The sequence below is a fragment of the Orycteropus afer genome, unplaced genomic scaffold (genome assembly GCF_000298275.1).
Source record: "Orycteropus afer afer isolate SDZICR_OR568_19922 unplaced genomic scaffold, OryAfe1.0 scaffold00092, whole genome shotgun sequence".
NCBI classification, from domain to species: domain Eukaryota; kingdom Metazoa; phylum Chordata; class Mammalia; order Tubulidentata; family Orycteropodidae; genus Orycteropus; species Orycteropus afer.
Genome location: NW_006921679.1, coordinates 8611610 through 8636797, shown reverse-complemented (window position 1 = coordinate 8636797; position 25188 = coordinate 8611610). Strand labels below are relative to the sequence as shown.

The window sequence follows — 25188 nt, the reverse complement described above, 5'->3', positions numbered from 1 at the left end:
ACCATAGTTTGGTTATCCATTCTTCCGTTGATGGGTACCTAGGTTGTTTCCATCTTTTAGCTATTGTAAATAGTGCTGCGATGAATATGGGTGTGCATATATCTGTTCTTCTCCTGGCTCTTACTTCTTTAGGATATATACCTAGTAACTGAATGGCTGGGTCAAATGGTATTCTAATTCCAACTGTTTAAGGAATCGCCATACTGCTTTCCACAGTGGTTGTGTCATTTCACAGTCCTACCAGCAGTGTATGAGAGAGTCCCAGTCTCTCCACATCCTCGCCAGCATTTGTTATTTTCTGTCTTGTTGAACTTTACTGCTAGTGCTGGGGCCAGATTGTATCTCATTGTTTTGATTTGCGTTTCTCTAATGTGAATGGCCAACTTTTTGGTTAGCAGCCAAGCACTTAACCATTTGTGTCAATTAGTTTCCTATTCTCTAAAAGTCTGCCCAAGATCAGAGAACTATCATATTTGTTCCTGACCCACACAGGCTGAAGCAATTATTGTGGAAAAATCTTTTTTAAATATCATTTGATCTGAGTGAAATTGATAATGAGGAAGTTTATAGTTTAAAAATGCTTTTTTAAAATAATGTTTCTTGCTATACACTTAACACACAATTCCATGGCTGAGATGATTGATCCAGCATCAATCATCAATCCCTGCTCTTCAGTAAAATAAGCATCTAGGGGGCCATAAGGATACATAAAAGGAACTCTGGTGGTGTCATGGCTAAGACACTTGGCTGCTAACCAAAATGTCAGTGGTTCAAACCCACTAGCTGCTTGGCAGAAGAAAGATGAGGCAGTCTTCCTCTGTAAAGATTTACAGCCTTGGAAACTCAATGGAGGTCACTATGAGTCAGAACCAACTCAATGGCAGTAAGTATGCTTTTAGTTTGGAAGGGTACATAAGGAGCCCTGGTACCATAGTGGCTAAAGCATTCAGCTGCTGACCAGAAGGTCAGTGGTTTGAGCCCACCAGCTTCTCCATGGGAGAAACAGGCAGTTTGCTTTTATAAAGACTGACAGCCCTGGAAACCCTATAGGGCAATTTTACTTAGTAAAACTATAGGGTCACTATGAGTCAGAGTAGACTCAATGGCAGTAGGTTTAGTTTTGGTTTCTTTGGCATGGATACCCAATATCTGATTATCCTAACCACTGTGGTCTCCAACACGTGGCTCCTGATAAACAAATTTCAGAGTCTAAAATTATGACTTATTATGTGTTTGTACTTTTTTCCAGGTATTTTCTAGGTGATAAAACAGATCTGTGCCTAAAAAAGCAAGTTAGAATTTTCATTTAATAAGATTCTCCAATAGATCCTGTGAGACCCCTGAGACTATGGGCCCTCAGGTCTGGAACTGAACTCATTCCTGAGGCTTCCAGCTAAACAACAGACAGAGATATGGGGTGAACAGTTACATCAGGTAGATATACTCCTTGGAGAAATCAATTGTGGGAGAACAAAAGGGCAGCGTTTGCACAGGGAGACAGCTCAGGGGAGATGGAAGTGCATGGGAGGGAAGGACACAGGGAAGAGGTAACTACAGGGAGGAAGTGGGAAGAGACCTGTTACATGGTGGGGAGTTGCAGTCAATGTCATGAAACAAAATGTGTATGAACTGCTATATGGAAAATGAATTTGCTCTGTAAACTTTCACCCCAAATCACAATGAAAATTTTAAATAAATAAATAAATAGACAATTTTCAAGGACGCTAGGGCTCCTTTCACAAATTTACACCTCACCATTGTGGTAACAGGTGTGTCCTTTGAGCAGTCCTTGAGTGGGTCTGTGGGTCCAACCTGATAAAATCCACTCTAACAGGTCAATTTCCCTAAGTCACTGGATACCTTCTTCTACAGTATACAAGGGCAGGTCTGGCGTTTTAGCTTGATTTAGGGTAGGCCACTGCATAATCCATGCTTCAGTGAAGCAACCAGATAAACTCTTAGATCCTTTCCTAACCTCTTGAGCTGAGTGTTTCAGTGTTTGAATGAAGAATCTGGCTAAGTGGGCCCCAATCAATAAACTCACAGTGATCTAACTTAAAAAAAAAAAAAAAACTGTCCAATACTACAAATAACTTCAAATGAAATAACCACATTTATGGAGAACTACACTGTATGAAAGCCCTCAGTTGTCTTCTAACTCTGGTCACCTCTCAAGTTCATGGCCCAGTTGCTGAAGTTCTGGAAGACACGCTCACCTGCCCCAGCTCTTCATTAAGGTTTGACGTCCTGGCCATTGCAGGAGTGTCATTTTCTATGTAATACATATCTGTGTCCTGAGACAGAGAGAGAGAGTAAGATAGAACACTTCAGTAAATACATACCTTTAACCCTTCCTTTATATTTACACAGAGAAGACATTAAAAACAGGTAACTTAATATCATTGTATTTTGATATAAATGATTGTATTATATTTTGGAGAGTGAAGAAATAGTAGCTATGACTGTTGAAACATGTATTATACAGGAGAAAACATGCTATTATATACAGAATTTCTGGTTTCAAGATGATTTTTCATCACTAGCCTAATGGAAAAGGAGCTCTGGTGGTACAGTGGTTAAGGCATCTGGCTGCTACCAAAAGGTCAGTGGTTTGAACCCACCAACCACTCTGCAGAAGGGAGGCAGTCAGCTTCCATAAAGATTTACAGCCTTGGAAATCCTACAGGGGTTGCTATGAGTTGGAATTGACTTGATGGCAGTGACGTGGTCTTCAGTTTGAGACTGTAAAAGTCTGAACCTCAGTTTCAGTCATTGCATCATCACCCAACCAGACATAACCCAACAGCTGAGCATTGTACCTCCATCACTTTCCCTAATCTTCACAACAACTCCTTAAATGGGAGGTACTACTGCCCTCCTCATCTCATAGACTAGGAAGCCGAGAAGTCAGGGAAGTGGTCACCACTATGAACTTACCCTCAGCCTGAAGTCTTGATCACTTTATTCCACTGTCACACAAGTCTGCTGACACTTTTTCATTCCTCATGAAGTGTTTTAAACCTCTTTCTTTTTTTAACTCTTTGAAAACTTTATGTATTTATTATTGAAAGTACTAAACTACATAAGACAACTTCTGGTGATTTACTACCCAACCACTTTCCAGTCACTTAAACTAGCTAGAGAAATCCCTAAGTAATCAGAGATGCCCTCATTGATGATCCTTTGCCCCAATTCTACCACGCATGCCAATGCCAGTTCTATTTGGCCAATTTAACCTCTGGTAAAGATAGGGAGCTCTGGTGGCATAGTGCCTAAGGTGCTTGACTGCTAACCAGAAGGCTGGCAGTTCAAACCCATCAGCCACTCCTCAGAAGGAAGGCTGGGCAATCTACTTCCATAGTAATACTGCCTCAGAAACGCATGCTACGAGTCGGGGCTGACTCAACAGCACATAACAACAACAACAACAAAGCAGGGGCTCAACAAAAAAAGGAGAACATCCTCAGTGAGGCAGACTGACACAGTAGTTGCAACAATGGGCTCAAGCATGGCAAGGATTCTGAGGATGGGGCAGGACCGGGCAGGGCTTCATTCTGTTGCACACAGGGTCATTACGGGTCAGAACCAACTTGATGGCACCTCAGAACAACAAGAAGCCTCTGGATGGACCTAACCATAAAGGAACCATACTGTTCTTTTTCTAGGAGCTCAATTAAATGACTAAGGCTCTGAGATACTATTAGAAGACGTTGTTGTTGTTGTTGTTGTTGTTATGTGCCATCAAGTCGGCCCCAACTCATAGCGACCCCTCCTTGGGTTGCTGAGGCAGTATCACCACAGAAGTAGATTGCCCAATCTTCTTAGTGGTTGACATTTCCCGGGCAGCTCAACTCATAAATTCTGCTTTAATACTTACCCAGTTTATAAAAAGGGCCTGTGTATATTTCACAACCTCAAGAGTCACCAATAGGCTAATAGGGATGAGATTGTTGTACAAGATGATGAAGGTCAGGAGGTTGTACCCAAAATTATCCGAGCTTGTGTCTGTGAAAGAGAAAGAGAATAACTGTATAGCTTCAGTTACAATCCCCATTCAGTTGCTTTTTACTATATTACTTTGGAATTTTTCTATAAAGTATCCACAACAAAAGTCTATCAGCCTATATATAAATTTAGAAATTCAAGCTAAAATAGTTATTGAGCAGCTATTACGTGTCAGGAACTACAGACACAAATACTACTAAAACCCAGTCTCTGCCAACGACGAGCTGGAGGTTGGGTAAAGATGAACAGAGAAAAGCAGGCCTGTCAGAGTGACCACGCACTAGGGTACATCTCTGAGGGAGGAGTTCTCAAGCCATTGCAGAAACACAGACAGAAGACTTTCAATGGAGAAGCATGGTCATGACCACCAGCCAGAAGAAATGATGCTCACGTCAAGTTTGAAGGACAGAGTGAGGAAAGCTAACTAAAAAAGGAAGCACAGGGGATGACTGGCCTCCAAAATGGTTGAAACGAGTATCTACAATGTCCACAAAGCATGGCTACACTTAGGACACTGCAATGAGTGGGTAAGATGGAAAAAGTGCATACAAGGCAAACAGGCAGAGAGAGAGACAGACAAAACATCTTGAGTATATTTATTCAAGAGAAGAAGAGAAATGTCTTGAGGGAACAAGATCTCAAGGGCTGAAATCCAAAGCAGAGGCAGGACCATCTTGGACAGGAGAAGGGGCCAGGACAGGGCAACGAAGTGCAAGAGTTGTGAGTATCAAAAGAGCAAGTTCTTCCTTGACGTCCATGGTATCCTGGGTGAAGTAAAACCTAGTAAGATGATCTGCCCAAGAGGCAAGGGAGGGTTGCAGCAGGCTGACAGTTTGACTAGTGTTAAAATCATCTCTGAGGGGAACTGTAATTAAAATAAAGATAGCAGAAGACTAACGTCAGAGACTAGGAATTTGTAATAGCACCAATCCACAGTTATTCCCCTCAGGAAATCAAGTCAAATGGTGGTGGCTTGATTCAGAGTTGTGGAGTGTAGTTGAGATGAAAAGATAAAGTCTGCCACAGGATAATGTGTATGTGTATACAAATGGTCAGCAGTGTTATATTTTCACAATCCTTTATTTTCACCAAGCTTCTATTTTTCCTGATGACCGCTTCTTTTCTTGACAGATGTCTTTGCTATACTTTTCTTTTATTGAATTAAGAAGTCACTACATGGGATCTCAAAGTACAAATAGTTAACAAGTATCAAGAGTATATTTATTCAAGAGAAGAAGAGAAATGTCTTAAGGGAACAAGATCTTAAGGGCTGACATTTGTTTAGAAACAAATCTCTAGCTTTCAAGTAGAATAATGTATCGAGAATTTTTTTTTTTTTAAATCAAGTATTAAACACTGGCCAAAAGTATCTTTATATAATTATGGACAGTGTTAAGGAGTAAAGCACATTTGAGAAGATCCAAACTCAAGGTTGAAGAAACCCAAGAATGTTCTGGGTCAAAGCCAGGAAATATGGGAGATGCAAAAAAAAAGAAGAAAGGATTGACTCCATCCTCCTTGTATAAAGGTTCTAGTCAAACATGAATAATCAAGTGGAGATGAGCAAGGACAGAATTTGATAGGAACTGAGGTCAAAGCTCTAACACTGACAAAGTAGATGAGAAGCCTGATGGCTTTTAATAGAGCTACTCAGACATTACCTAAAGATGAAAGTTGTTAACAAGCAAGACAGAAAGCGTTAGAGACAGGATAAAGACCATTCTTCCACTGCACATCCATAGTTAGAAATGGAGAATGACATTACAGCTGGGCAATTTAAATGTCATTCAGTTTTCACAAGGCCTATACAATCTTAATGCTGTATCTTTTCTTAGACCATAATGCTTTGGAGCTACGTATACATATGCACAGGAGCTCTGGTAGTGTAGTGCCTATGGCACTTGACTGCTGACCAGAAGGCTGGCAGTTCAAATCCACCAGCCACTCCTTAGAAGGAAGGTTGGGCAATCTACTTCCACAGTGATACTGCCTCGGAAACCCAAGGAGGGGTCGCTATGAGTCGGGTCCAACTTGGCGGCAAATGACAACAACATACATATGCACACAGTATCCATCTTCACCTTTGAAGCTAGATACACAACATGGTCCAAGTTCAAATTTTAAGAACAAAAACCAATGGACTGTGATCCAACCTATAACTAAAGCCAGTCTCCTTCCCCACATTTATAAAATGTCAACAAGCGTTCTCACTGGCAGTTCGCAAACCAACAAAACCCACTGCCATCGAATTGATTCTGACTCTAGCAGCGCCACTGGGTTTCCAACACTATAAATCTTTACAGAAGTAGACTGCTTTAGATGAAGCTCCTCCCACGGAGCAACTGGTGGGTTTGAACTGCCAATCACCTGGTTAGCAGGCAAATGCCTTGCCCACTAACCCCACCAGAGCTGTGAGAAGACTTGGTTTTTAGATGAAATAATTAGACGAGAAAAAAATGTTTTTGATTAGCTTAACCAGTAAATCAGAAGGAAGACTGGGCAATCTACTTCTGTAGTAATGTTGCTCTTGTTGTCATGCGCCATCGAGTCGGCCCCAACTGGGTTTCTGGGACAGTACACTATGGAAGTAGATTGCCCAACCTTCCTTCCGAGGAGTGGCTGGTGGGTTTGAACCGCCAGCCTTCTGGTTAGCAGTTAAGTGCCTTAGCCACTATGCTACCGGACCCTTGGAAATGCAAGGAGGGATCACTATGAGTTGGATCCTACTCGATGGCAGCGAGTTGTTTTTTTTAAAAAAAAAAAAAAAAAAAAAACAGTAAATACTTAAAAGATCACAATAAAAACCCCAAGAAGACACTCCAATGTTTTAAAATTCAAAATCATTAAATATTTTTTTCATTAAATTTTATTTATTTTTTGGAATGGCTGTGTAGGAGATTAGCAGATCTTCTCCTCAAAATAGCATCAAAAACCTGGACAAAACTGTCAAAAGTAATCATTTAAACACTACAGAAACTGGCCATAGAGCATACAAAAAGTTGAAAAGTACATATTCAAGAAAATCTACCAAATTACAGAATAAAAACACTGGAAGGCTATGGCACTGGAGGCAGAAGCTGTTACCATTCCCCCTCCCCGAGCCTTGTTGCTTAAGTTGTATGTGGGGCAGCTGCATGGGGGGCAGATCCTGAAGTCTGCAGCACCCATTTCCTTCCCAGCACAGCTCCATATGGCAAAAATTCTACCTCAGGGTGGGACAGGCTGTTCACCCCAGAGCAGGGGAGGTTTTCAATATAAGAAACAGCCTGTAGAGAACAATCATGGGAGAAAGAAGGGCTGCTTATGCACAGGGAGACAGCTCAGGGGGCAGGAGATTATGGAGGGATGGACACTGGGAAGAGGTAACTATGGGGAGGAAGTGGGAGGGGAGCTGTTGCATTGTGGTAAACTGTGGTCAAAGTCATGAGACAAAGTATATGTGAACTGCTATATGGAATGTGAATTTGCTCTGTAAACCTTCACCCAAATCACAATTCAAAAAGAAAAAAGAAACAGCCTGAGGTGAGTTACATTTGGAGCAGAGAATGAGAAAATCTATGCCTAGGGCATTGTTTAAAAGAAAAAAAAATCCCAATGGCTAATGATCTGGGAAGGTTAATATCCCCACAACACAAATGGCGCAAGCAGAAGAGTCAATCAGCTAGAAATTTAACAGGGGCATCCGTGGAAAGATACAGCCAAGGAAACCTTGGTAAGATCACACATCTCCCTGGCGGTCCAGAAGACAATGTTCACGTGCAAGGCTGCACCTGCTTCCAAAAGACCCTCTTCAGAAGTTAACTGTGAGCAACTAGTCCCTGAAAGACTGTCTCCAAACAATGAAAACATTCCCTAAGCCACACACAGATTCAACAGCAGAGAGTGGACTATCCTTACTAGTTGAAGAGTTTTAAGTAAAACCTGTGACCAATGAGTGACTGGCATCTAAGTAATGCTGACTCAGGGATGACCCCTAGGAATCCAGGCTTAAAAAATAAAAACAGAGACTGAGTAAGTGACAGGGCAGATGGAGTTTCTTCCTGGAGTGATGAAAATGGTTTAAAATTATGTGGTGATCAATGGAATACTATGCAACGCTAAAGAATAACGTAGAATCTGCAAAACACCGCATAATGTGGATGAACTTGGAGGACATTATGCTGAGTGAAATAAGTCAGTCACAAAAGGACAAATATTGTATTAGTCCGTTATTGTAAAAGTTAAGGAAAGGTTTATCTATTGGAGGACATTTTCTTTGTTGGTTACCAGGGGTGGGAGGGGAGGGGAGGGAATGCTGTTAGATAGATAGAGATAAATATTGATTTGGATGAAGAGAAGGGCAATGTACCAAATGTGAGTGACCAATATGGCAGCATTGAGGATGAGAAGTACAGAGAGTTACATGGGCAGTACAGACAACAAATATGAACCCCTTTGCATATACAGTACTGAGTTGTCAGTGAAAGCAAACATGGGTATAGGGACGACAGATAGGTGAACAAGCTAAACAATTAGGTATGTCTAAATGGAGAGTGTATCCAAGATCATATATAGGGTTGGCAGACAATGGGCCTATAAGTTCATGTGAATGATCAGAATTCCCAGGTGTACAGTAGAGCTGACAAGGGGCAAGGTTATGGTCATTACTTGGTCACAGTCAGCTACCCAGAGGGACCGAGTAGTTGATCCTGCAGGCTTGGGACCATAGTCGCAGGGGACATCAAGCTCAATTGGCATAACATACTATACAAAACATTGTTCCACCTACTACTTTGGCGAGTAGCGACTGGGACCTTAAAAGCTAGGAAGCTGCCATCTAGATGCAACAACGGGTCTCTCCTCGTCAAGAAGAAAGAAGAAAACCAAAATTAATGGAAACAATCAGTCCTAGCGACTGGTACACCATCAGATCTGCAATCTATACAACTATGAAACCAGAAGAACTAGATGGTGCCCAGCTACCACTGCCATCCACTTGGAAGGGATGTAGGAGATCCTGCATAAAGAGGGAGAACAATGTGGAACAAAACTCAAAATCATTTGGAGGCAAAAAAAAAGAAGGTGGGGACCAGGTTTGCTGGTCCAATAGAGCCTGGTGTAACCACTGAGACTATGGTCCCTAGCTGCCCTTCAGGTCTGGAATTGAACCCACAACTGTGGTTTCCAGCCAAACAAAGTACAGGCATGTGAGTTAAACATTTACCTCAAGTAGACACATGCCCTGGAGAGAACAATCATGGGAGAAGGAAGGGCTGCTTATGCACAGGGAGATAGCTCAGGGTGCAGAAGAGTATGAAGGGATGGACACTGGGAGAAGGTAACTATGGGGAGGAAGTGGGAGGGGAGCTGCTGCATTGTAAATTTTGGTCAATGACATGAGACAAAGTATATGTGAACTGCTGTATGAAAAGTGAATTTACTCTGTAAATCTTCACCCAAATCCTAATAAAAAAAAAAAAAAAATTATGTGGTGATGAGGACAGGGTTACACAAATCTATGAACATACTGAGGGAGCTCTGGTAGCATAGTGCATAAGCCACTTGACTACTAACCAGAAGGCTGGCAGTTCAAACCCACCAGCCACTCCTCAGAAGGAAGATGGGGCAATCTACTTCCGTAGTGATGCTGTCTCGGAAACCCAAGGAGGGGTCGACATGAATCGGGTCTGACTCAACAGCACATAACAACAACAACAACAACATGAACATACTAAAAGCTACTGAACTGTCCATTTTTAAAAACTTAAAAATAAGCACAAGGAAATAAACCTGAGCACACAGGCTCACGCTGCACACAAAAACACAGTTCATGGAATTGTTGTTGTTGTTGTTGTTGTTGTTGTTATGTGCCGTCGAGTCGGACCCAACTCATAGCAACTGCTTGTTGGGTTTCCGAGGCAGTATCACTACGGAAGTAGATTGCCCAACCTTCCTTAAGGAGTGGCTGGTGGGTTTGAACTGCCAGCCTTCTGGTTAGCAGTCAAGTGCCTTAGGCACTACACTACCAGAGCTCCTGTTCATGGAATTAGTGCAGGTAAAAACAATAACAGCAAGCCCCAGTAAAAGAGGAAATCAAGGTCTAGACTTGCTATAATATATTATCTAAAATGCTCGTTTTCAACAAAAATTTGAGATGTGCAAAGAAACAGGAAGAATAAAAAGCAAGAGAACCTGGCTTTGAGGAGGTCCAGATGATGGTTCAAGTAAAGATTCCAAAACCATTATTAAAAATATATGCAAAGAACTAAAGGTACATGTGTTTAAGCAATTATGATTCATCAAATAGAGAATATCAATAACGGTATAGAAATTATTTAAGTACCAAATAAAAACTTGAAAATAAAAATAACTGAAATGAAAAAATCACTAGAAGGGCTCAACAATAATTTGAGCTTGGAGAAGAGAATAAGCAAATTTTAGGGATCGATAGAGATTATGCAGTCCAAAGAACAGAAAGAAAAAGGAATAATAATTTAAAAAAATTAACAGAGACTCAGAGACCTGCAGGATACACCACACACAAAACACCCACTGCCATTGAATTGGATCCAACCCATACAACCCCTCCTTGGGTTTCCAAGGCAATATCACTACAGAAGTAGATTCACCAACCTTCCTTCCAGGGAGTGGCTGGTGGGTTTGAACCACCAGCCTTCTGGTTAGCAGTCAGAAGCCTTAGGCATTATGCCACCAGAGCTCCTGCAGGATACATGAGCTGTACCAATATACACATAATGGAAGTACCAGAAGAAGAGAAGAAAGAAAAGAGGCAGGAAATATATTTGAATAAATAAGTGAAAACTTCCCAAATCTGATAAATCTACAAATCTCAGAAGCCCAACAAACACCAAATAGGATAAACAAAAAACTATTAAAAGACAAAGAGATAATCTTGAAAATAGCAAGAGAAAAATTACTCACATACAAGGAGAACACACTGAGGTTTACAGCTGACTTTTCTTCAGGAGGTCTGGTATACAGTACCTAAGGCATTTGATTGCTAACCAAAAGGCTGGCAGTTCAAACCCACCAGCCACTCCTTGGAAGGAAGCACTCTACTTCTGTGGAGATACCGCCTCAGAAACCCAAGGACGGGTTGCTATGAGTTGGAAACAATTTGACAGCAATGAGTTTTGCTTTTTTTTTCTTTAATCAAAAATAATGGAGTCAAGAAGGCAGTGGAAGGAAGAATATATTCAAAGCACTAAAAGGAAAAGAATATTAACCAAGAATTTTACAAGAGAACAAAGCAAATAATTAAAAAATAAAAGAAATTATGACATTCCAAGATAGAAACTGAGATAATCTATTGTTAGCTGCCTTCAAGAAATGCTAAAAGAAGTTCTCCAAGATGAAAGGAAGTGACACAAGATAGTAATTAAAATCCGTTAAAAAAAGGTAATTATGTAAGTAATGATAAAATACAAGATGATTATATAATTTTATCCTTTCTTCTATTACTGATTTTTTAAATAAAAAAATTATAAAATTACATTGTTGGACTTACAGAATTTAAAGATGTAATGCATATAATAGCAAAGAGAATGAAGCCACCTGATACAGGAAAACGACACTAGTTGGTAACTCAAAGCCACAAGAAGAAATGAAAAGTACTGGAAATGCTAATAAAATAAATTGTTGATTTAAAAAATTATATATATTTGTTTCTTTTATCTTTTTGTTTCTTTAAAAGATACAAGATTATATAAAGCAATGACTATACCATTCCATTGGTGAATGCATAACATAAACAGGGAAATATATATAATAAAATAGAAAAAAGCAAAAAAACGAACCCACTGCCATTGAGTCAATTCCAACTCATAGTGAACCCCACTGGATTTCTGAGGTGGTATATCTTTATGGAAGTAGATTGCCCAATATTGCTTCTGCAGAGTGGTTGTTAGGTTTGAACCACCAACCTTCCGATCAGCAGTCAGATGCCTTAGGCACTGTACTACCTGAGCTCCTTAAAATAGCAGAAAGCAGGGAAAAGAATGGAATTCTACTGTAGTGAAGTTTTGATATTTTACTGGAATTCAATTAGTGTTAATATGAAGTAGATTCTGATAAAGATGTATATTGTAACCCCTTGAGCAACTACTAAGAAAATAACTCAGAAGATGTAGGGAAAAGAAATAATCATTTGAGTAAAAAGTAATCCCCTAATGTTCCCATCTTCACTTCATCACATGACTCATAATCTTTCAATCTTCTTTGAAAAGCTGGCATTATGCTCAACAGCTAAAAAGAAGTAAAAGATACACTTGGAAGAACTTTTTAAGGATGAGTTCTGTCTTCCATCAATAACATCCCATCCAACACTTACCCATCTTCTTGATATACCAGTTCTTGCCACCTTGAGACCCATTCCAGTAGAGTGCTCCCACGGAGCTCACCAAGGCCATGACTAGGAGGATACCAAACAACACCAGGATCTGCACATTGGTCACCTTCTCAACATTTGACCTCTTCAGCGGTGCTTTAGTTGAATTCTGTACAACAGCATTTAAAATCAGTAAGGAGCACAGAAGAGATTTGGAGACAAGGGGTGGGGGCAAAAAGAGGTAATACCACCAAATTCAACAACTTTTAGGTAAAATACTACATTCTTTACTAAATGATCAATGAAATTTTTTTAAGTGTATTATGCCCTTGAATCAACAGTTAGTTTTAAATAAGGAAGAGAGAAGGTATACTCTATGCAATTTAAAGAACACATCCAACTCTCCATGATTCAATCTGTATTTTTATGATCACATCTTATGATAAAAATAGCCACCTTCATTGCTTTTGCACACAACAGATTCTAAGTAATTTTGGTCCAGTTTAAAAGAAATTAAGACATTACTAAATCAAGAGAAACTCAGACATTCTATACCATAAGAATTTAAAAAGAACCATCTATGTAAAAACTCAGCTCTACAAAAAACCTATAAAGGAAAAAAATAGTAGCTATTTCCTACCAGTAGCTCACAATTCAGTCGAGGAAAAGAAAAAGACATGCACAAACACATACAGATCAAAAATGCAAAATAGAACATCAACAGGTGTCAAAAGAAATGGGTGGAGAAAAAGTTCATCTGCAGAACTCTGAACAAGAAATGAGCAGAAACGTCAGGAAAGGCCTAGTGAAGCAGAGAAACAACATCCTGAATCATAAGATAGACAAAAAGGTTTTAAAAAAGAGGGGAAAGGCAGGTGAGAAAGGCAATCTTATCATAGGCGTAGTGTCTCTACATGGGTACGCCTGCTCTCTCCCTATGGGTGGGTGAGGGGAATGGAATCAACCTGGCTAGACTGGAAGCCAGCGTGGGGAATCAAGGACAAAGTCAGACAGACTCAATAAGGCCAAACTCAGGGATTACTGCATGTCCATTTGAAAATGTAGGACTGTATCTTCTCAGCAATGGAAAAGTCTGTAGAATTATTTGAGTAAGACAGTGATAACCAAAAGTCATTTCACAAAAAAAAAAAAAAAATTCTGAAGGTAGTTGTGTTAGGTAGAATAATGCCTAAGGATGGCCATACCCTAATCCCTGGACCTTGTGAATACGTCACCTTACATGGTATAACAGACTTTGCAGATGCGATTAATTTAAGGACCTGACCACAGAAAATTATCTTGGATTATACACATAAACATCCAAACAATAAAAACAAACCAGTTGCTGTAGAGTTGACTCCAACTCATGGCAAGTCCACGGATGTCAGAGTAGACCTGTGCACCAGAAGGCTTGCAGCGGCTCTGATCACTCAGAAGTAGAACGGGTACATTCAAACCACCAACCTTTCAGTTAATAGCTGAATGCTTAACCTTTTGCACCACACTGAGACTAAGTTAATCACATACATCCTTAAAAGCAGGAAACATAGACAACCTTTCTTGACTATGGTCCCACAGAGAGGTGATTACAGAAGAATGGTCAAAGAATGGTCATGAATTGTGGCTGGGTTTGAAGATGGGGAAGGAGGCTAGGAGCCAAGGAATGCATGCAGCCTTTAGTATCTGGAAAATCCAAGAAAATGGATTCTCCCCCATACCCCCAGAAAGGAACGCAGCCCTGCCACCATTTTGACTTTAACCCAGTGTAACCTGTGCCAGACAGGTCTACCCTACAAATTGTAAGAGTAAGTTTGTGTTGATACCACTAAGTCTGTGGAAATTTGTTACAATACAGTAGAAAACTAATACCACAGCATAGCAGATGGCTGAAGGAGATGCTGAGGACAGAAAAGCCAGAGGGATTATTTATAATAATCCATTCTTGGAGGTGAGCTGAGGCTGGATTAGACCAGAAGCCAGGAAAGGGACAGGAAGAGATGGGGACAGGTCTCCTTCCATGAGTCATGAACTGCACACTTTCAGATCAGGTGATCATATAAGGCACTGTTGTTGTTGTGTGCTGTTGAGTCTTTTCCTACTCATAGTGACCCTTTGGGAGCTCTGGTAGCATAGTGCCTAAGGCATCTGACTACTAACCAGAAGGCTGGCGGTTCAAACCCACCAGCCACTCCTTAGAAGGAAGGTTGGTCAATCTACTTCCTTAGTGATACTGCCTCAGAAATCCAAGGAGGGGTCGCTATGAGTCGGATCTAACTCTATGGCAATGAGTTTGGTTTTTTTTGGTAGTGATCCTTTACGACAAGGCACAATAGTCCCACAGGGTATTCTAGGCTGCCATCTTTATGGGAGCATATAACCAGATCTTTTCTTCAGCAGAGCCACTGGTGAGTTCGAACCACTAACCTTTCCGTTAGCAGCCAAGCACTTAACCACTGCTCCACCAGGGCTCCTGGTAAGGCACTACCACTGCCATTGAGTAGATTCTGACTTATAGAAAACCTCAGGACAGAGTAGAACTGTCCTAGAGAGTTTCAAAGGCTGTAATCTTTTGGAAGTAGATTGCCACATCTTTCACCCAGGAAGCAGCTGGTGGGTTGGAACCACCAACCTTTAGGATAGCAACTGAGCACTTACCCACTGCATCATGAGGGGTTCTAGCTGACCATAAAAAATGGTAGCTTAGGTCAAACGTGAAGTCAGCTTTCTCATTTGCCATTTCAGTTTACCCAATCATTTCAAAAGCTAGGATGAAAATGTCTCCAAAATCAAAAATACCAAGTTATCCACAATGTGAAAATTAAACTGAGAAGAAAACAGGAGGCAAAATTCATTTCTAAGCTCCATAAGGGAAGCTCATACCACAATGCCACTGAAATTACCATCTGACTTATATTGCAAAATACAATTGTATTACAAATCCAGAAATATTTTGCCATCGCTCTCTTGGAGGGAGTTGGAGATTTCTTATACCTTAGTTTCTGCATGAGGAACCCTGGTGGTGCAATGGTTAAGCTCTCAGCTGCTAACCATCAGTGGCTTCATGGGAGAAAAGACCCAGCATCTGCTCCTGTAAGGATTTCAGCCTAGAAAATTGTATAGGGCATTTCTACTCTGTCCTATAAAGTTAGGAGTTGTAACCAATTCCATGACACTCACCAACAAGAGAGTTTCTGCATGAACAGGAAAAATCTGTAGTAAAACCTCATTTCTGTGACCCCATCAGTTTATTCACTTCTGGCCTTTTCCAGAAGTCAAATTCTGGCTAGTTAACTGGTTAGGAAAAGTTACCTTTAACCCAAGTCTACTAAGATAAGCCCATCTTTTACAACACAGGAGCTCGTTTTTGTTGTTGTTAGGTGCCGCAGAGTCAGTTCCAAACAATGGCAACCCTAAGTACAACAGAACAAAATACTGCCCAGGCCTGGGCCATCCTCCCAGTGCACTAGCTTTGAGCCCACTGTTGCAGCCACTGTGTCCGTCCACCTCGTTGAGGGTCTTCTTCTTCTTCCTGACCCTCTGGTTTACCAAACACAATGCCCTCCTCCAGGGACTGGTCTCTCCTGACAACATGTTCCAAGTCTGTGAGGTGAAGTCTTGCAATCCTCACCTCTAAGGAGCATTCCTGCTGTGCTTTTTCCAAGACAGATTTGTTTGTTTTTCCTGCAGGCCTTGGCACGTTGAATATTCTTTGCCAACAACATAATTCAAAGCATCGATTCTTTGGTGTTCCTTATTCATTGTCCAGCTTTCGCATGCATATGAGGAGACTGAAAATACCATGGCTTGGGTTAGGTACATCTTAGTCCTCAAAGTGACATCCTTCCTTTTAATCATTTAAAAAGGTCCTCTGCAGCAGGTGTGCCCAACTGACTGTTGCTTCCATCGGCACTGATTGTGGATTCAAGTAAAACTAAATCCTTGACAACATCAACGTTTTCTCCATTTCTCATGATGTTGCTTATTGGTCCAGTTATGAGGGTTTTTGTTTCACGTTGAGGTATCATTTATAATGAAGGGTAGATAGTCTTTGATCTTCATCAATAAATGCTTCAAGTCCTCTTCACTTTTAAGAAACTAGTTTGTGTTATCTGCACAATCGTAGGTTGTTAATGAGTCTTCCTCCAATTCTGATGCTACATTCTTCTTTATATAGTCCAATTTCTCTGATTATTTTCTCAGCATAGAGTGAATAAGTGTGATGAACCAATACAACCCTGATGCACACCTTTCCCGATTTTAAACCATGCAGTATACTTTTGTTCTGTTCAAATAACTGTCCCTTGGTCTATGTACAGGTTCTACATGAGCACAATTAAGTATTGTGGAACTCTCATTCTTCACAATGTTATCCATAATTTGCTATGATCCACACAGTTGAATGCCTTTGCACAGTCAATAAAACACTGGTAAACATCTTTCTGGTATTCTCTGTTTTCAGCCAAGATCCATCTGACATCAGTAATGATGTCCCTCATTCCATGTCCTCTTCTGAATTCAGCTTGAATTTCTGGCAGATCCCTGTGGATGTACAGCTGCAACTATTTTGTAATTATTTTCAGCAAAAGTTTACTTGCATGTGATATCAATGACATTTTTTTATAATTTCTGTATTCTGTCAGATCATTTTTCTTTGAAATGGCCACAAATGTGGATCTTCTCCAGTCAGTTGGCCAGGTAGTTGTCTTTCGAATTTTTCGGCATAGATGAGTAAGCACTTCCAGCGTTGCATTTGTTTGTTGAAACATCTCAATTGTTATTCCATTAATTCCTGCAACCTCGTTTTCCACCAATGCTTTCAGTGCAGATGTACTTCTTCCTTCAACACCTTCAATTCTTGATTATATGCTACCTTCTGAAATGATTGAACATCAACCAACTTTTGGTATAGTGGCTCTCTGTATTCCTTCCATCTTCTTTTAATTCTCCCTGAATCACTCAATAATTTGCCCACAGAATCCTTCAATACTGCAAATCAAGCTTTGACTTTTTTCTTCAGTTGTGTCAGCTTGAGAAATGATAACTGTGTTCTTCTCTTGTGGTTTTCTAACTCCAGGACTTCACACACTTCATTAGTATATTTTATTTTTTCTTCTCAAGCTACGCTTTGAAATCTGATCAGCTCTTTTCCTTCATCATTTCTCTCTTTTGCTTTAGCACTCCACATCCAAGAGCAAGCTGCAAAGTCTCTTCTGCCACCAATTTTGGTCTTTGTTTCCCGTGTTTTTAATGATCTTTTGTTTTGTTATGGATGATGTCATCCCATAACTCCTCTGGCTTTTGGTCATTGTATTCAACATGTCAAATCTATTCTTCAGAAAGTCTCTAAATTCAGGTGAGATATAATCAAGGTCATACTTTGGCTCTCGTGGACTTCTTTTAATTTGCCTGAGCTTCACCTTGAACTTGCATATGAGCAATTGATGACCTGTTCTGCAGTAATAACCCCAAAATTGCAGGCTTCAACATACACGCTTCACTGAAACTCAACCTCCTCTTACCCACACCCATCCCCTGAACATTCCTACTTGCAATGATGAGCTTTTAAAGCTAAATTCCTACCAGCATTACAAGTTCTTCTACAAAATTCTTACCAAACACTGCTACTTCTGTGTAATGGGGGTTCCAAACAAAACAAGCCAAAATGTCAGATTTTCAAAAATCTTTAAAAATGACTCAGAACTTCACATATTTTATTCCTTCCTAAAAAAGCAGACAGCCCACTACTATCAAGAGTATGGACACTGAGTCAGAGTCCCTGAGTTTGAACCCCAGCTCTATCTCCTACGAGATGAGAAACCTCAGGTACCTAGCTTACATGCTCCTTGCCTCAGTTTCACCACCTATTGTTGTTGTTGTTATGTGCCGTCGAGTCGGACCCAACTCATAGTGACCCCTCCTTGGGTTTCCAAGGAGGTATCACTACAGAAGTAGATTGCCCAACCTTCCTTCTGAGGAGTGGCTGGTGGGTTTGAACCTCCAGCCTTCTGGTTAGCAATCAAGTGCCATAGGCACTACGCTACCAGAGCTCCTAAAATGAGAAAAATAATACTTTCCTAGAGGGCATTGTGAGGAATAAATGGCTTAACACATGTAAAACCCACAGAACATTTCATGGTAATAAGTGTCTGCTATAATTAACATGATATTGGTTTCCTATTAAGTCAACTATCAGAAACAGATGCTGAAAATTTTCTAAGTGTAACTACATTAAGCATCAAACAAGAGAACTTGGAAGGGAAGAAGTCTTTGAGGTAAAAGTTAAATATCTATCTATGTATCTATCTGTCTATCTAATCATGTTTCCTCTCTGTGGCAAAGTAGCACAAATACAAAGAAAAATGTTATTTCTCTAACAGGATGGTTTCTGGCTCTGTGCATCAGGTGATATTTCCTTTGAAGGTTCATTATTTTGTTGTTGTTGTTTCAACCCTAAAGGCACAGCGAATCCAGCAGAGATGTTTCTGGGTTCTTCATTATTCTTCACTCGAAGAGTCAATGTGCGTAATAAGCCTAGTAAAGAGGGTTACTAAATCTAGGATCAAGGAGATGTGCCTGTCACAACCATGTAAAGTAAATGTCATGAAATAACTTAGCGCACACTGCACACCTGAGGGGTAACGGGATTATGTTTTATATGTAATATAGTTAACTCTTAAACCTTAGCTACAAAGCTATATTACCAATGCAGAGTTGAAAGAAGAGGAGTCCCCCTGGGTCATGTGAATAGTTAACATGCTTAGCTACCAACCAAGAGGTTGGAGGTTCAAGTGCACCCAGAGAAGACTCAAGAGAACAGCCCAGAGCTACACTTCCAAAAAGTCAATCACTGAAAACCTACTGAGCCCAGTTCTACTCTGACACATATTGGGTCACCATGAGTTAAAGTCAACTCTACAGCAACTGCTTTTGTTTTTCAATCCATAAAAACAATTCTATGCATTAAAAAAAAAAAAAAAAAAATCCAGTGCACAAGGCGTCTTGGAGAGCGGTTAAATATGTAATATGTGTAATCTGAAAACGAGCCTTGGCACTGTGTCCAAATTTGAGCCATTCGTGGTCTCTGTGTCACTTAATCATAGAAAACAAAAGCAGTGGTTTGTGGTTTAGTGGCTACTACCACTGGACGGGGCAAGTCTGAGGATGCTCACCAGGGGCACAGCATTAAGCTGTTTGTCAAGATGAAGTGTGCACATCCAGGGTGCTTAATAGCAATGAGCTCTCAACATTCCAGTCGGTACTTGCGAAGGGTGAGGACCTAGCAGGAGAGAGAGATCAGACGCACCTCAGACAGGCTAAGAGTTTTTGCTGTTAGGTGCCGCTGAGTCAGTTCTGACTCACAGCAACCCTATGTGCAACAGAATGAAACCCTGCCCGGTCCTGGGCCATGCTCACAGTCCTTGCTATGTTTGACCCCGTGGTTGCAGCTATTGTGTCAAATCATCTCACTGAGGGTCTTCCTCTTTTTCAATGACCCTCTACTTCACCAATTACAATGTCCTTCTCCAGGCACTGGTCCCTTCTGACAACATGTCCTAAGCAAATGAGACAGTCTCACCATCCCTGCTTCTAAGAGCACTGTGGCTGTACTTTTCCAAGACAGGTAAGTCTGTCTTTCTGGCAGTGCAAAACATATTCAATATTCTTCACCAACAATGTAATTCAAAGGCATCAATTCTTCTTCAGTCTTCCTTACTCAGTGTCCAGTTTTCACATGCATATGAGGCAATTAAAAAATACCACGGCTTGGGTCAGGTACATCTTAGTCCTCAAAGTGACACCTTTACCCAGTGCAATAATACGTTGTTTGATCTCTTGACTGGTGCCTCTATAGGCATTGATTATGGATCCAAGTAAAATTAAATTCTTGACAAATTCAATCTTTTCTCCATTTATCATGATGTTGCTTATTGGTCTAGTTACAAGGATTTTGTTTATTGAGGTGTGAAAGCTATATATCCTTTGACCTTCATTAATAAATGCTTCAAGCCTTCTTCACTTTCAGGAAATAAGTTTGTGTCATATACAGACTGCAGGTTGTTAATGAGTCTTCCTCCAATCCTGATGCTACATTCTTCTTCATATAGTTTAGCTTCTCCGATTATGTGCTCCGCATATAGATTGGAAAAGTCTGATGACACAACCCTGATGCATACCTTTCCTGATTTAAAACCATGGAGAATCCCCTTGTTCTGTTCAAACAACTGTCTCCTGGTCTATATACAGGTTCCTCATGAGCACAATTAAGTGTTCTGGAATTCCAATTCTTTGCAATAATTTCTTATGGTCCACACAGTGGAACGCCTTTTCGTAGTCAATAAAACATAGGTAAACATAGGCAAACATCTTTCTGGTGTTCTCTGCTTTCAGCCAAGATCCACCTGACATCAGCAATTTCATCTCTTATTCTATGTCCTCTTCTGAATCTGGCTTGAACTTCTGGTAGTTCTCTTGTCAATGTGCTGCTGCAACATTTTTTGAATTATTTTCAGCAATATTTTACTCATGAGTAATATTTGTAATATTCTTTGATAATTTTCACATTCTGTTTCATCGCCATTCTCTGGAATTGGCACAAACACAGATCTTGCTAAAAGGGTACATATATGGGTGGCGTCTCCTGACCTCCCCTAATTTCCCAAGGGGAAGGGGGACCCAGAACATCAGCAGCCCACAGCTGATTCCTTTGAGCTAGAGTTCAGACATGCCACCACCCTCCAACTTTTCACCAACTCTGACACAACCATCCCTCCGATAGCATTCTTTACTTCTTTGCTATGTTTGATAATTTGTTACAATGGCCATGCAGAGCTCACAGACAATACTCATGATTATAAGGTTTATTAGGGAAGTAATAGGTTACAATTCAGGATTCAACTGGCCAACAATTCAAAAACAACTCAGGATACAGTTCTTCAGTGAGGACAGCTTCCTTTCAGTTGTGCCATAGGCACCCTTCTATCTGGCCTCTGCCTCTGTCCTTCTCAGACCAGTGTCACAAAGCTCTTTTAGCTTTGCCAACAGGTGCCCAGAGAGGCACCCCCATGCCACCAGCAAGCCTCTTGTACAAAGACACTCAACTGCCTTGCTTTGTGGGCTGGGAAGCCTGCTGCTCTGTCTCATGCTGGTCTCTTGGTTCTCCTACTTCTGCTGCCACCATCTCTTTGACATCTTTCTGCCTCTCTCTGCCATTTCAGCAAAGCATTACAGTTCTCTCTCTCTCTGTTTCTGTCTCTCCCCTGGGTCAAGGAGGTCCAGAAGGGATCTCAGGCCCAAGGATGGACTTCACTCCTGCATCTTCATTCCTGATGGTAGTAAGATCCCCTTTCCACCTCTAGGATGGCACATTCTAAGCCTAGTGAGATGATAAAACTGACCCATTCTCACATTAGGGTTCCATATACCTCATTTGCATGGTCCCACCCCCACCAGGGTGCTGTGTACCTTATTTACAGTATCAGCAAGCTATCTAATCCCCTTGGTGGACCACAACCACCTCACATGTACATCCCACCCAGTCATCAGGTAGGAGTCACAAAGATCATGGCTAGAAGAGACATATTAAGTAATTTACTGCACCACAGATCTCTTCCAGTTAGTTGGCCAGGTGGCTGTCTTCCAAATTTCATGGCATAGATGGATGAGCAATTAAAGCATTATATCCATTTGGTGAATGGATCTCATTGGGTGTTCCATCAATTCTTGGGGCCTTGTTTTTTGCCAATGCCTTCAGTGCAGCTTGGACTTCTTTCTTCAGTACCATCAGTTCTTTATCATATGCTACCTTGGGAAATGGTTGAACATCAACCAATTCTTTTTGACAGAGTCACTAAGTGTATTCCTTCCATCTTCTTTTGAGGCTCCCTGCATTGTTCAAAATTCTGCCTATAGAATCCTTCAATATTTCAATTCAAGACTTGAATTTCTGTTCAGTTCTTTCAACTTGTTGAAATTGAAAACTGAAAAATGTTGATCATGTTCTTCCCTAAATAAATATAGCATCCTAAATAGAACAAACTCAATCCAACCCAATGCCAACAAGTAGATTCCAACTCATAGTGACCCCCCTTGGGTTTCCAAGGCTGTAATTTTTTTTCAATTCCCCACAATTTAACAGCTCTCTTACCATTTCCTCTCTGCAGTTACCTCTTCCCTGTGTCCTTCTTTCCTATGCATTCCTGCCCCCCTGAACTATCTCCCTGTGCAAATACTGCCCTTCTGTTCTCCCACGATTGATTGTTCTAAGGAGTGTATCTACCTGACAGAAATGTTCAGCTTATATGCCTGTCTACTGTTCGGCTGGAAGCCAAGGGATTGAGCTCAATTCCACACCTCAAGGGTAACTAATCCATAGGCCACAGTCTCAGGGGTCTCACCAGGCTCTATCAGACCAGTAAACTGGTCTTTTTGTGTGTGTGTGTGTGATTTTAAATTTTGTTCCTTCATTTTTCTCCCACTCTATCCAGGATCTCCTACACAGATCCCCCTCTGAGTGGTTGACAGTGGTAGCTGGGCACCATCTAGTTCTTCTGGTCTCATGGTCATATAGGCGGAGGTACACATTGGTCCATTAGTCCCTTGGACTAATTGTTTCCATGTGTCTTTGGTTTCCTTCATTCTTCTTTGCTCTGGATGAGGAGAGATCCATTCCATCTAGATGGCTGCTTACAAGCTTTTAAGACCCCAGTTGCTACTCACCAAAGCAGGATGTGCAATGTGCAGTATGTTATGTCAATTGAGCTTGATGTCCCCTGCAACCATGGTCCCAAGCCCACAGGTTCAACTACTCGCTCCCTCAGGAGGGTTGACTGTATCTAAGAAGTTATCCTAACTTAGCCCCTTGTTAGCTCTATTATATATATATGGACATTGTTATAGCACATACAAATATGTATGTAGAAATATCATATGCCAACCTTACATATGGTCATGGGTATATTCCCTTTTGTCTAGACATGATGATTTGATCATTCAGCCTGTCTATCCATCTATCTGCCCACAGATTAATGTTTGTTATCACTGATAATGCAGTACCACCACTCCTCAGAAGGAAAGTTGGGCAATCTACTTCTGCAGTGATACCGCCTCAGAAACCCAAGGAGGGGTTTCTATGAGGCAGATCCAACTCGATGGCAGTGAGTTTTTGTTTTGTTTTGTTTGGATATGTAGAACGGTTTATCTTGGTTGTCTATACCTTTTATGCACCTCTCTGCATCTTCCTTTTCCTTAGTATTATTGAGCTGGTCAGTCACTTTTGGTATACTGCCTTTCCCTTCACCCTAATTAACACTCGTCTCTACATATCTAGCAGTGTTCCTTCCACTCCCCTCCCATCCCTGGCAACCAACAAAGCAAACGTCCTTCCATATATATACCCTTCCTTGACTTTTTACAATAGCAAACCAATACCATATTGTCCTCCTGTTACTGATTCATTTCACTCAGCATAATGTTCCCCAAGTTCATCCATGTTATGCAGTGTTTTACAGATTCTACATTATTCTTCAGTGTTGCACAGGATTCCATTGTGTGGATGTACCATAGTTTGGTTATCCATACTTCTGTTGATGTTGAAATGGCTGTTTCCATCACTTTGCTGTCATGAATAGTGCTGTGATGAACATGGGTATAAATCTTACAGAAGCAGACTGCCACATCTTCCTTCCTTCGAGAAGCTGGTGGGTTTGCACCACTGACCTTTGGGTTAGCAGCCAAATGTCTTACCCACTACACCATCAGAGCTCCCTAAATACAAGAAGTGGTGATTATTTCTTTCTGCCCAGACTATCCACACACCCCATCTGTAACCATCCCAATGTGTCTGTTCTGGTTACCTATTGCCACTCTGACCACAAATGGGATGGCTTAAAGAAACAGGAGTTTATTTTCTTACGGTTTGGAGGCTTTAAGTCCAAGTTCAAAGTGCCAGGCTCTAGGGACTGGGTGAAAGCCCTTCAGCCTTGGGCTTCAGCTCTGCCTCCTGCTCCCGGGCCACTGGAGCTAGAGGCTTTTCTTCACTCAGACAGCTGCTGGCTACTGAGACTGACAAGCCCAAGGTTGACAAGTAAAAAGGCACAGTCCTTTTTAGTTACCAAACCATACGGCAGTCCATTAATTTGAGTACATTGCAAGTCCCAAGGTCAGCAGAGCACGGCAGGCTACTGAACAACGACATGGCTACGTGCAAAGGTCAAGGTGCCATAGGCTAGAGACTATCCCCAAGGCTTCTCCTTATATACAGGAAGCAGACCACATCCCAAAGGCAGCTACTCAGCTGCTTGTGGTAGATCCCACCATGGAGTTGAAAACCAGTCTCATCATGGGGAATAACAAGCACCAGCTGCCCAGCCACTCAACCAGGCCCAGCCAAGTTGACATACAAATTTAACTACCACAGTGCCCACGGCCTTACCATGTCCTCTCTCCTTGATGGGCTCCTCCAGCTCCTTGCCACACTAGCCTAGGACACTCAATCCCTCCCTTACTGAGCAGAGGGTGCTCAACAAAGACTTGCATGCCTTGGAGTCTGAAGGCCCTATTACTCAGTATATATTTAGGACTAGGTAATACTTCTGAACCTTTATTCCTCTAATGCTGAGTTTAAAAGCCTACTCTTAAAATGCATGCCAACTGACTACATTACCTTTTGTCCCTACCCCCAGCAAATCACAAATCCACCAACCTCTCATTCATGCTCCCTCACTCACTCAAGACTTAAGCATTTGGTTCATGGTGTTCTTCTTTTTGTCTTTAAATTTTTTTTAATTATTATTTTTTTACTTTTGCAACATTCCCTCCCCTTCTCTCCCACTCCTGGTAACCAACAAAGAAAGTTTCCT

The 25188-nt window shown here is 41.1% G+C and overlaps 1 protein-coding gene across 1 annotated transcript in view; it reads right to left on the bottom strand.

The window, feature by feature from the left end:
* The window catches only part of LOC103198374 (phospholipid-transporting ATPase IB), an 826205-nt gene that overhangs the window by 779084 nt on the left and 21933 nt on the right, over positions 1-25188 (bottom strand). The window contains exons 7-9 of the mRNA XM_042781171.1: positions 12335-12500; positions 3878-4005; positions 2217-2294 (exon numbers count right to left, since the gene is read on the bottom strand). Of these exons, the coding sequence (XP_042637105.1) occupies positions 2217-2294; positions 3878-4005; positions 12335-12500 (372 nt within the window). The remainder of the gene's footprint in view (positions 1-2216; positions 2295-3877; positions 4006-12334; positions 12501-25188) is intronic.